The 13,541-nt window shown below is 43.0% G+C and overlaps 1 protein-coding gene across 2 annotated transcripts; it reads left to right on the top strand.

Moving 5' to 3' along the window:
* The first annotated feature begins 300 nt into the window (after positions 1-300).
* LOC139370510 (malate dehydrogenase, cytoplasmic-like) lies at positions 301-11,596 on the top strand. Of its 2 annotated transcripts, none has more exons than XM_071110031.1 (9): positions 301-605; positions 5,153-5,251; positions 5,484-5,580; positions 6,451-6,626; positions 8,787-8,909; positions 9,226-9,402; positions 10,102-10,215; positions 10,595-10,684; positions 11,137-11,596. In XM_071110031.1, exons 1-9 carry the CDS (start codon positions 552-554, stop codon positions 11,257-11,259), a joined length of 1,053 nt encoding a protein of 350 aa, XP_070966132.1. In that variant the 5' UTR covers positions 301-551; the 3' UTR covers positions 11,260-11,596. The 2 variants fall into 2 exon arrangements, with proteins under 2 accessions (XP_070966132.1, XP_070966133.1); XM_071110032.1 differs by lacking the exon at positions 301-605 and adding an exon at positions 3,819-3,958.
* Positions 11,597-13,541: the final 1,945 nt, after the last annotated feature.

The following is a 13,541-nucleotide window of genomic DNA, read 5'->3' on the forward strand; positions in this document are numbered from 1 at the left end:
TAATGACTCCAACCTTAGTGTGTGTAAACTTCCGACTTCAACTGTACATGCAATGTAGCCTACAGGCCAGCAGAGGCATAGGCTAGCATATAGGGCATAGCAGCAGAAAAAAATGCATACTCCTGCTGCATATGTACATTATGGTGTCCTTATTTGACCCCCAAAACACACCACACCTATGCGGTTCTCAATTGTAGGCTAGTGATGTCATCAACCAAACCCCCCTCTCACCCCAGACTTGATCATTAATGCAACAGTGATCATTAATGGGCTAAGATTACGGCGCAGTCAATCTATTTTAGTCCACTAAAGCTTATTAGCGAACTAGACTGTAGTGCGAGAGAGAGTGACTCCGGGTGAGACTGATAGATAGCGGATCCGAGTATAACTGCATAGCGGAGCGCGTTTCTCGTACTCGGGGCTCGCGTTTCCCTGAGGTTGCTGCAACGCTCCTTAACTCCCCGACAATCTCACACTGAACTATTTTCAGCTGGACTCGCAAAGACAGACGGGCGGACATACTGTAGCGAGGGGACGGACCCGGGTTCACAATGTTGACATTATTGTCAGCGATGTACATAGTGGTGCGGGCGGCATCGTCGGAGGTAAGAGGCTTCTCCTTGACCGCAACAGCATACAAAGGGGGCTCTCAAACGAAATATGAAGGCTACCTTTGAATAAACTACAGTTGCAAATTTGACATTGACTCTCCTCCATATAGCACATGTCTTGTTGAATTACCGCGATAAGCTCTTACCAACCTAATCTTATTGGGTAGCCTAGTGAAACATTGGTTTATTCGGATCCATATTAGTTTTTGCAGAAGCTTCAGCTATTCTCTCTGGGTAGTGGACACTATCCACTAGAAAATGATAGTCTCATAGGCTACTATTTTGTGGTATCTATCCGTAGGCTATCCCTCAGTCAACAAGACATTCTTGAGTAGTCTACTCTGAGGCCTACTCATTCATAATGTAGCCGACAGACTGTCTGTGGCTGGACTGTCCTGTCTGTGTGACCCCATCATCATCCATTCATTCACTGCTTCCACTACGCAGCTTTGGTAAAGGGTGGCAGGTAGCCTAGTGGTTAGACTAACCGAAAGGTTGCAAGATCGAATCCCCGACCTGACAAGGTAAAGAAAAACAAAAGAACGCGAGCGGGTGTTCATTGCAGATTACAACATGGATAGCTCCTTGCCACCCAGTGCATCAGACAGGCGCTGCCTCCATAGGGAAGTCAACTATTTTCACCGGGCGATTATGTAACATTAATTGCACACTTCCCACAATCATAATGAAACGGATCTAATTAAGCTATAAAGCACGAGGGGCTGTGCAATATGGCCATATACCACGGCAAAGGGCTGCTCCTTTGTATGACGCAACACGAGTGCCTGCATGCACCCCTTAGCCGTGGTATATTGGCCATATACCACAAACCCCCTAGGTGTCTTATTGCTATTATAAACTGGTTATCAGCGTAATTAGAGCAAGCAGTAAAAAAAAATAATGTTTTCTTATATGGGTGGTATATAGTCTGATATACCACGATTGCCAGCCAATCAGCATTCAGAGCTGGAACCATCCAGTTTATAATTAGTTTTTTTTTCTGTTTGCATAACAGTAATCAAATTTTTAGCCATGCACTGTTTTGTTGGAGTGTATACCGTGTGTATCCTGTATATAAGACTAATAAAACTTAAATAAAGGTAAATAACATTAGGTAACTAAGTGACATGTTATATCTGCTCTGGAAAATACTAGGCTGCATGTCAGTGTTAGGTCCTGGTTGCTTGATGTAATAGAGTGGACATTAATTATAGTTAGAAGTCAACAGGTTTAGTTCTTGAAACGGGTTCTTTTGAAACCTCTGAATGTATCTCCAGAGGGACCTGCCAGAAAGGATGGAATTATGGCGCTTCCCAACTAAATTGTATTCACTAAACCTAACCTTGTTCTTACCCCCACCATAGAAAAAAAAGCTAATATGCCTGCTCATCAGTTGTGAAGATAGTGCCACCTTAGTCTGTTCTATTGCCAAGCAGCTTGTGACTAGTCTACCAGAGCCACATCACTGCACTTGACTTCAAATGACCCTACTCTTGACCCCAGTGGAGGCTACAGACGGACTTCTTGTTCCAATAGTCTTCTATTAGAAAAAGTTAGGCATACGTTATACTTACTACTTGAGGATGAATCGTATTTTCTGTTTGAATTAGGCTACCAGTTGGCTTATGACCGATTTGATTTTACCCACCTACTAAATAAAGATGCAGGTCGTAAGGCTGGGAGAGGACGTGGTTTTCAAGTTAAACCAATATGGACAAATATTCTCCAGCACTTTCACTTATCAGTGGTCATGAAGCAATGAGGCAATGAAAGAGAAGTGTCTCCATCTTACAGACAATGACCATTAATAGTTGCTTAGTAGTAAATCACCAAACAAACATTTAACTCAGTCTAATCAGGCTTTTGTTGGGTGTGAATGAATCGTTGCTTGAAATATTGTTCATCATGTAATAGTCACTCTTATTAACTTTAATTCTAAACCATTAATAGATAATTTATAAACCATGTTTTTGATTTGCTGAACATTAATCCGGTTGTTATGCTCAATCTTTATAGAAAAATGCTGTGTGCTGTAATGTAGGTGTGATGCATTTGTAAAACCAAACATAGATTGATATCAGGGTATAGGCCTACTTAGGGACAATTCATTTGCTGAATTCAACTTGGTATAGGCTACCAAAATTCCACTCAAAACATCCCAACACAACTCTAATGTATATATCTGATTAATGAAGTGTATAGATTAAAATGTGTGTTTTCTTAAAAATAGATTTAAAAAAAGCTTGGCCCAGTGCAAATACTATGCCACCCTCCTTCATTCATTGATTAGAGTACAGTGAGAACTGCAAATAACTGTGTACAGAAAATCCCTAGGATACTGTCGATCCAGTCCTTCTAGAGGAGTGATGAACGTTTGTTAATTTATTAAAAAGTTATACAAAATGTGCGGCTAAAAGAAGCAAGAAGCAAGGTATTAGCAGTGGTGTAAAGTACGTAAGTACTACTTAAGTCGTTTTTTGGGGTTCTGTACTATTTATACTTTTGACTACTTTTACTACATTCCTAAAGAAAATAATGTACTTTTTACTCCATACATTTTCCCTGACACCCAAAAGTACTCGTTACATTTTAAATGCTTAACAGGACAAGAAAATGGTCCAATTCACTCACTGGTCCAATAACATCCCTGGTCACCCGTACTTCATCTGATCTGGCGGATTCACTAAACACAAATGCTTAATTTGTAAATTATGTCTGAGTATTGAAATGTGCCCCTGACTATCTGTAAAATAACAAAAAATAAATAAAAAAATCGTGCCGCCTAGTTTGCCTAATATAAGGAATTTGAAATTATTTATACTTTCACTTGTACTTTTGATACCTAAGTATATTTTTGAAATTACATTACTTTTGATACTTAAGTATATTTCAAGTCAAATACTTATAGACGTTTACTCAAGTAGTATTTTACTGGGTGACTTTCACTTTTACTTAAGTCATTTTCTATTAAGGTATCTTTACTTTTACTCAAGTATGGCAATTGGGTACATTTTCAACCCCTTGGTATTAGTAAAAGGAGATATTTGAACGCCGCTCATTCACAGGTTTTTTAGATGTATGGTCCATATAAGGTTATATGGGCGTGGCCTACGATAACAACGAGCTCGGGCTGCAGCAGTTCTTCATGGGGAATGTGTTCCTTTTCGTGACTTGGGCGGGTAAAAAGACCAGCATCAGTCAATATTCAACTACAGATCCCAGGACAGGAATCGAGTGCGCCACCGTTTGACATTTCAATACAAGCGCAGAGGTGACCCTTCTGTCTAGTCCTAGCGGGAGAACAGTGTTTGCAGGCTTAACTAGATCATCTATCTCAAGTGAATATGGTAAGATGTATGTTTATTTTGTTGCTGTCAGTTAGTGCTAACTGTTATATTAATGATGCATCGAAAGTGTTAGCTTGCTAGGAAAATAGATGCTTGTCATTGCTGATGATCAAATTGGGTTTTGTATCCGCTTGTCATTGAAGCCGGGAGCTAGCATCATCGGTTAATCTAATGTTTGATCCAAAATGAGTCTGATTAGATTTCTGGCCAACGTTCACCATGTCTTTCTGAAGTCGTTTGATAACGTTATTCAGGAAGATGGCCAACCAGCCATCTTGTGCAGTGAGAAGAAGTATGAGGATGTTGGATTTTTTAAATAGTCTCTATACTACAATTGCGAAATGAAGAAGATAAAGTGCCTGATTAGGAAATTGTTTACGTTTTTTCACACTAGTAACAATGTAGCCGCGGTGCCTTCTCTTCTCAGTCGTTATGGCTACATTGTTGCAGTAACAGACTTTAGCGCGTGGCATTAGTATAAATTGCATCATTATCGTCATTCATTCATTCATTTCTTGATGACAATGATATCAAGAACAGCTTGAGTCGCCCATTTTGAAGCTATTGGACGCGTTCTTCTGCCCAGGCGTTGCTGACGCATGCCAGGTCTTACAACGCCTGGATATGTATTTTATGTATCAGCTAACTACGTCTGTTATAGCAATCTGTCAGTCAATGACAGTCGATGATGTGGCACGCAACCATTGGTTGATGCATGCAACTTCTGAGCAGGGGAACCTGACCAACATATGGGTATTGCGTGCATCAACCAATGGTTGCATCCATTGCTACACCCACTTACCGATTTGCTATAACATATGATGTGGTTAGCTGATACAACGCCTGGATAGGTATTTTACGTAAGATTCGGCATGCGTTACCAGGAACGCCTGTATGTGGAATATAACTTGGGTAAAATGTAAAAGCCATACACAATAGCCTACATATAGTTTTTAATCTTTGCTCTTTCAAACAACAGTTAACGTTATATCACGGAAAACGGCATTAAATGCACTTTATGGGCTAATGCAAAGTGCGTTTCCATCTGTCAACACTGAGTTTTGTCATTTTAATCAACATAGCAGTCAGATGCGATTACTGCCGCTTCATTTGCTTATCCCTGCTATGTAGGTCATTACTGCTGTGTTAGAAGATTGCACAGAATGAGTATGGGGTTTGTGTGTTGTTTTGCAGGCCGACCCAATCCGTGTGCTGGTGACTGGCGCTGCTGGACAGATCGCCTACTCTCTGCTGTACAGCATCGCCAAGGGAGATGTCTTCGGCAAGGACCAGGTAACACGGCCTACTTCTATCTGCTCTCTCTCTCTCTTTCAAATCATCTTTGGCCTCGAGAGAGCACAGGAGGCAGATGGATGTTATAACATGTTGGCTATAATGACGCTGTTACATAAGCACGTGTGAATTATACATGGGATGTGCATTTTTGACGAGGTCGGGAGGGGCAGATCTCATATTTTTGGCCTTGGTGAACGCAGATCCCTCTTTGCATTCGTTTCTGTTCTAGCCCATCATCTTGGTCCTGCTGGACATCCCTCCCATGTTGCCAGTTCTGGATGGGGTTGTGATGGAGCTACAGGACTGTGCTCTCCCACTCCTCAGGGGTGAGCAATGCTTTTCTATTCTGCCTGGGCTGGCTCTGAGAACATATGCACCCATTATACACAGGCATGCTTTACATTCTGCGCTGCGTGTGTATGGACTGTATTTCTGTTTGCACCTCCCTGCTGCTGCGGTACTTTTCCAGTAGCCCTAACTTCACAGCAGCAGGAATGGTCCACAACAGACTGCTGTGGGAAGGAGTATCAGAAAGGAGGCCTCCTATTAGTCGTTTCCCAAGGCCCTATAGGAAATTCCAGCCAATCCTGAGAGTGGTGGGGCAACAATAGGGGAGGCGGGGCACAAGACGTTTCTTGCACCAGTGAGCCCTGACTGAAGTTCATTCTGATAAAACGGGGAATGAGTTTTTCACTAGTGGCCAGAGACCAAACATTATCTATGAATTCAGACCATTTGGCAGTGTTTCAAGAAAATAGACCATTTTTTTTCAGCCAGGTGTAGCCACTGTGTGGTGTGTGTGTACGGAAATTACCTAAAGTCATTTTCCACACAGAGACTTTGTCCTTATCTTGCATTCATGTACACCCAGATGGTCCTGAAATGGCAGTATAATTACTGTAAATAAAACACTTAGCTATCACCACAAACAGAAACTGCCACCACACCTACTATTTTACTAACTTTGGCAGACATTCTATGCTCATAGAAATTGTTTTTTTAACGCATCATCATAATTGAAGTCAGAATTGTATTGCTTTTATGTAAAATCTGAATTTTATGTTAATTGCTAAATCCAATACAAACAAGCATCTCTCTACAAATGTGTCTGTAACACCAAACGTTAACTACATCCACTCTATCCAACACAATATCCATGGTAACTAACCCCCCCCCCCCCCCCCCCCCCCTCCCAGAGGTCATCCCTACCGACAAGGTGGAAGTGGGCTTCAAGGATCTGGATGCCGCCATCTTGGTTGGCTCTATGCCCAGGAAGGAGGGCATGGAGAGGAAGGACCTCCTGAAGGCCAATGTGGCCATCTTTAAGACCCAGGGTGCCGCCCTGGAGAAGTACGCCAAGAAGACCGTCAGGGTAACTGTCCCTCTGTGTGTCTATGACTCGGCATGTTTCAGGCATGTTTCAGGCTGGCTAGAGAGAGGGAGAGGGGGAGGGAAACACCCCGTGCCAAAGAGATAGCTCTCATTGCTAACGATAATCAAGGGTCATGAAGGCACAACAGTATGGCGAAAGCCAGGTTGTGGGGTGTTGAATGATGTTAAAGGGTGTTTTGGGCAAAGGTTCATCATTTGCTTGTACTGATGTAAAAAAATATATTTTATTTTTAATTCCCTTTTCGTGGTATCCAATTGTTAGTGGTTATTATCTTGTCTCATCACTACAACTCCCGTACGGGCTCGGGAGAGACGAAGGTCGAGAGCCACGCGTCCTCAGAAACACAACCCAACCAAGCCGCACTGCTTCTTAACACAGCGCGCATCCAACCCGGAAGCCAGCAATGTGTCGGAGGAAACGCCGTGCACCTGGCGACCTGGTTAGCGCGCACTGCGCCCGGCCCGCCACAGGAGTTGCTAATGCGCGATGAGAAAAGAATATCCCTACCGGCCAAACCCTCCCTAACCCGGACGACGCTAGGCCAATTGTGCGTCGCCCCACGGACCTCCCGGTTGCAGCCGGCTGCGACAGAGCCTGGGCGCGAACCCAGAGTCTCTGGTGGCACAGCTAGCGCTGCGATGCAGTGCCCTAGACCACTGATGTAACATTTTAGTGAGATGTATGTTAAAGACTTAATGTAATACCTCCAGTTCTAGGACATTTTGAAGTGAACCACTACAGATTTGACAACTTTCCTTCCTTTAAATTCATACAAACTTTTTGACAAATCAGACTATAATTTGACCTTTTTTCGCATTTCAAACGGGCCAGTTTTATTGGACAGCCTTATACTTCTATGGTATAGGCGCAAGTTCCCATCTTAATGGGCTGGGTTCCAAAGCCAGGGATGGAAACTACTCCATGTTGGTGTCACGAGGAGGCCTTTGGCCACTGCGGGTTTGCAGCAATAACTAGACGTAAGTGTGACAAACACAGCCTCACTTCTTCTATGGTCAACTACTTCTGATCCAGGAATGTGTGTGAATAAGAATGGGCAGGTTTCTATGTAGCTACATAAGAACTGGATGCCCGTCCTCTAAAGTAGGTGTGTTTTTAGAAGAAGAGTACTTTATTGATCCATACCAGATGGAAATGTGGATTCTACTTTACCCAATCCCTCCTATATATACGCACACACAAGTACCCACATTAGGCAGAAGCAGTGCAGCGACCCCGGTGAGCAGTTTAGGGGTTGAGTGCCTTGCTCAGGGCCACAATGGCGGGAGATGTTATCTTTCTAGGATTGGCACTGGCAGCCATAACACTCACGTACACACAGAAATCCCTTTAAATCGAGCTAATCCTTGACCTTCATTTAAAGGGGATGTATTCTGTGTGTGACATCTATCTTTATGTTGATTTATAGGCCATTTAGAAAGTGTCAGTATTTCCCTTAGTCATGACTCATGTTTCTGTTGCACTGCTACTCTTTTTTTTTTATATATTTTTTTATATATATATACACACTTTTCCTCTCCAATTTTGTGATATCCAATTGGTAGTTACAGTGTTGTCCCATCGCTGCAACTCCCGTATGGACTCGGGAGAGGCGAAGGTCAAGAGCCATGCGTCTTCAGAAACACAACCCTGTCAAGACGCACTGCTTCTTGACACACTGTTCGCTTAACCCGGAAGCCAGCCACACCACTGTGTCGGACGAAACGGCGTACAACTGGCGAACGTGTCAGTGTGCAGGCGCCGGGAGTCGCTAGAGCGCAATGGGACAAGGACATGCCGGCCGGCCAAACCCTCCCCTAACCCGGACGACGCTGGGCCAATTATGCGTTGCCTTAGGTCTCCCGGTCGCGTGCGTATCGAACCCGGTCCTGTAGTGACGCCTCAAACACTACAGTGCCTTAGATCGCAGCACCACTCGGGAGGCCTCTGTTACTCTTTCTGCTTTCATAAACCAAGTGTATGCTTTTAGATGTATAAATAGTCACATGCAATGGCACAAATGGAGATGAGGACTTAAAATAGGACTTATCCTATTCTTGTTTCCTACTCTGAAATTGAGCTGTTCCTGAGTCTGTAGTTTGAGTGCGTTATGACTCTTTGATGTTTCTCTCTCTCTCTCAGGTCTTGGTGGTGGGAAACCCTGCTAATACCAACTGTCTGATTGCCTCCAAGTCCGCCCCCTCCATCCCCAAGGAGAACTTCTCCTGCCTGACCCGTCTAGACCACAACAGGGCCCGTTCCCAGGTAGGCCAAAGCCAAGAGGCTCCATCCGGAAAAAGCCACTAGTTCCTAGCCTCTAGGCACTTAATGTAATGTCCAATCCCAAATGGATCCCTATACCCTATGTACTTCTGGATATCTGAGAGGATTAAGTGTGAGCAATATGATTGGCTAGTTAGAATTTGTACTATATTGCTTAAACCTAGTAAATCATCTTATCTCTGGAAGTGCACAAGGTGTAGCTATAAGTCAATTTGGAATTTAGATCTGAAACAATTGAATGGGTATACCAATATGGTCAAAAATCCCATGAATTGCATCACAGCCTGTCGTCCTCTAGGTGGCGATGCGTTGCGGCGTGCCCGCCGATGCAGTCAAGAACGTCATCATCTGGGGCAACCACTCATCCACCCAGTACCCCGACGTGCACCACGCCATGGTCAACGTGCATGGCAAGGAGGTGGAGGCGTACAGCGCCGTGAAGGACGACAGCTGGCTCAAGGGAGACTTCATCTCTGTAAGTGAACTCAAGTTTTTGCTCTTCTGAGCTAACCCATTTTGACACAGTTTCCCATAAGAAATGTACTATAGGGCATTCTAACAATTTGCTTCAAAAGGCATTATTCTGCCATTTAAAAAGAAAAATACAAATAAATGTATGGCTTTGTTTATGAAAATGTTCAGGGCCTCAAACTGTACAAATGTACCAATTTTCATGCTTTTATGAAAAAGTAAACAATTCCACCCCAAATCTGCACACATCGCTTGAAGTACTGCTCATAATCAAATTGTATTTGTCACATGCGCCGAATGCAACAGGCGTAGGTAGACCTTACAGTGAAATGCTTACTTACAAGCCCTTAACCAACAATGCAGTTTTAAGAAAAATAAGTGTGATCCTTAATATAAAAATAAAATAATGCTTTATGAATGTAGTTATACACATTTTATGAGTAGCTATTTGCACCTATGTTGTGTATGCGTAGCTCATAGGTATTATAAATGTGTGATCCTTACCTGAATGAATCTCTTCACATGGAAAAGCAAGCGTAGGTTGTGGGTGTCATTTTGGACCCCATATCTCATCTTTTAATAATCTCTTATCTGAATATAGTCATTTTCACTGAATCTATTAATCTCTTTAGTCCCGTGTTGTAATGAAGCAGTCCTAAATCCCCCTCTTTCCCTCTCTTCCTCTCCTCTCTGTCTCCTGCAGACGGTGCAGCTGCGTGGTGCTGCCGTCATCAAGGCCAGGAAGCTGTCCAGTGCCATGTCTGCCGCCAAGGCCATCTGTGACCACATGAGGGACTGGTGGTTCGGCACTCTCGATGTAAGCCGTGTGGAATGGCGTCAAGGATCTGCAGCAAATCCCCCCTGCACCCCCCCCCCCCCCCCTCCAAACTCCATAAAACATTTAACGCTAAACAACTAACATTGCTCAAATGTTTATATTTTGAAAAGAGATTTCTCGGAACAGAGCTCCATGACTGCTCATTATTTTCTGGAATCCACAAACATGCAAAGCGTTTTGATTGGTTATCTCAGACAAATTCATTTGAATTGGCTGTACTCTTAAGTGGAAAAATAATATCATAGGGTTGCATGATTCTGCAAACGTTCCCTTGATTTCTGGAAAGCCTGGGAATTTGTGTTTTTTTTGTTTGAAGCTGTGTCCCTGGCCTGACTGTTTGTTCTGTTGTTATTTTCAGGGTGAGTTCATGTCTATGGGTGTGTACGCTGGTGGAAACTCCTACGGAATCCCCGAAGACCTCATTTACTCATTCCCTGTTCATATCAAGGTAAGGCATAACCATAGAGATGGATAGAGGCCTATTGTGCCACAGTTTATTTACGAATTGCCAAAATGAGTCACTCATAGCCCTCAATGGCTCTGCTCGTTCTGTCACAGAAGAGGCCATTGTATACATAGGAGATGGGCTGTCTTGCATCTCTATGGGCATAATTAATCAACCCTGGCAAGGTGTATTAATAGAACATATTATTTACCGATGGGTGGTTATTGAAAGTCATTGTTACCCAACATCAGCTTTTCAGAGTTTAACTTATACCAACATAGGCCTACTATTGCAAGCCAGCAGTGTACACAGACCTGTCACATTCATTTGCTATTGGAAAATGAATACAAAACTGTGTTACGCAGAGCATTATGGGTACTGTAGTTGTGATCCTGGACTAGATGAGATGTGCTAAAGAGCCCTCTGTTTGATTCTCATCCATATTCTCTCCACAGAACAAGTCATGGAATATCCATGACGGTCTGCCCGTCAACGACTTCTCCCGCGCCAAGATGGACGCCACAGCCGCCGAGCTGGTGGAGGAGCGAGACACGGCCCTGTCCTTCCTGAGCCAGTGACTCGCGGTGTCACCTGCTGGCACACCGCCACAACAACAGCACTTAGAAGACCCCCAGAACCCTCCTGACTCACGTCTGTGACCAATACACCCACTCGAGTCCCGCTGCACATTTGGCGAGTGTGTGTACCTCTCTGTATGTATGTGTGTTTCACTCTGTTCATCTCTTTAAGGTAACGGTTATTAATAATAAACCTGTAATAAAAAGAAAGCTATCTAAACGTTGGCCTTTGTCAGAAGACACTGGAGGATTGTCCTTTGGGTAGATGATAACGCACAATAGCTCTACTGTACTCACACGTTATCCAACAATAAAAACAGGTACAACTGATAGCTCATTCTGTGGATTGTGGTTGGTTATTTGACTAAATATCTATATATCTGGGCCTCCCGAGTGGCGCAGTGGTCTTTTATTGCTGTGCCACTAGAGATTCTGGGTTCGAGTCCAGGCTCTGTCGCAGCCGGAGGACGCATGGCTCTCGACCTTCGCCTCTCCCGAGTCCGTACGGGAGTTGCAGCGATGAGACAAGACTGTAACTACTACCAATGGGATACCACGACATTGGGGAGAAGAAAAATAATATATATCTCTAAATCTAGGGTTTTATGTTATTTTTCAGTTAAGTTAATATTGAAGTTTACTTGGAAATATAAGTGTGATAGTTGTATTTCTATAAATATGGTAGTTATATCATGGTATGTGAAATGTTGAGTAACTTTTTTCTGAAGTTAATTATTATCTTGTCAGTCAGACAAAATACAATCAGTACATGTTGGATGTTGGTGAGGTCAAAGATGGTGAGGTTCATCGCCCTTTGCAATGAAACGCTTGACCACATGGTGGCAATATTGACAAGGTTATACTACTCGGGGACCCCTTTCAAATTGATCAAATGGTAGTTTAACCATATTAACAAGATCCTAATGGTGAAAAGCCTAAGATTTGTAGGATATTGTAATTTCCCTGTTACCCAATGATTTCTTACCATGAGTTATCAATGTTTCAAAAATAGCAGGTGCATGAATGAAAAGTTGTTTTTTACAACCATCTGAGAACCTATCATGAAACAGGAATCAGTCATTTAATCAATCATCCTGGACCACCCGGTGGAAGCCATTGTTTGCTCATTTTGCAGTGCCTAACAAACTACACAGCGGCCAGGGTCTGAACTCTAAGTCTACTGTTTGGTGAGCTGTGTGATGCAGGCAGAGGGGGGGGGGGGGGGGGGGTCCGGAAGACTCATACACTCCAAGGAAAAGGAGAAGATGGACACAGTCTTTCACATAGAGATCTTATTAAATTACAATTACATGTGAATTGTTTTAAACATTTTATAATATTTAGTGTTCCTTTAACAACACAGCGCATACAGCTGTCACTGGTGTCTAGTCTCAAGTCATTGATGTCCATCTTTCATTGAATGTCCAATATTTGTTAGCAAATTACAGAAGGCGATCAAAGACTATATAGGCTAAGCTTTTGGGAACTATTTGAAGAGATCACATAAAATTACAAAAATACATTATTGTATAGTATTTTCATTTTATTTAACCTTAATTTAACTAGGCAAGTCAGTTAAGAACAAATGATTTTTTCAATGACAGCCAACACCGGCCAAACCAGGACGACACTGGGCCAATTGTACGCCGACCTAAGGGACTGTTGTGATACAGCCTGGATTCAAACCAGTGTCTCTGTAGTGACGCCTCCAGCACTGAGATGCAGTTCCTTAGACCACTGTGCCACTCGGGAGCCCAATGAATTTCTGGAATTAAAGTTTTCCTACCAAGATGGATGTATTTTTAGGCTTTTTCTCATCCCTCATCAGCTGACCACCAGAACCAGGGTGACTGGTGGCCTAAAAAGGCATGGTACCAGGCCCAAAAGCAGAAGGCCTCCACTGAGGTTTGTGGTGTGTTTGGGGGCTCTTTGGAGGGGTGGATTAAGGCTCAAAGATATTTGGGAAAAAAGGCTATTAAAAGGAAAAATAGGTGAGAAGAAGGTAGTTTAGGCTATCTACTGAACAATGTCATTATTGACTAATACTCAGATTAGTCAGCAGAGTTGCCATCTGAAAGGCATTAGGTAATTCGTAAATTATTTTATTTTATTTATGCTTTTTATTTTTGATGGAGAGCCTTTGTTATAAAAATAAGAGTTGGAAGAGCTCAGGTCCACCCTCGTGAACAAGATTCTGATTGGGTAAGCGGATTTCGCATGTTTTGATTGGCCACTAACTCACCAATCATTTGCCCTCATTAACTGGCCTGGCAAGAAGCCAA

The sequence above is a fragment of the Oncorhynchus clarkii genome, chromosome 17 (genome assembly GCF_045791955.1).
Source record: "Oncorhynchus clarkii lewisi isolate Uvic-CL-2024 chromosome 17, UVic_Ocla_1.0, whole genome shotgun sequence".
NCBI classification, from domain to species: Eukaryota; Metazoa; Chordata; class Actinopteri; order Salmoniformes; family Salmonidae; genus Oncorhynchus; species Oncorhynchus clarkii.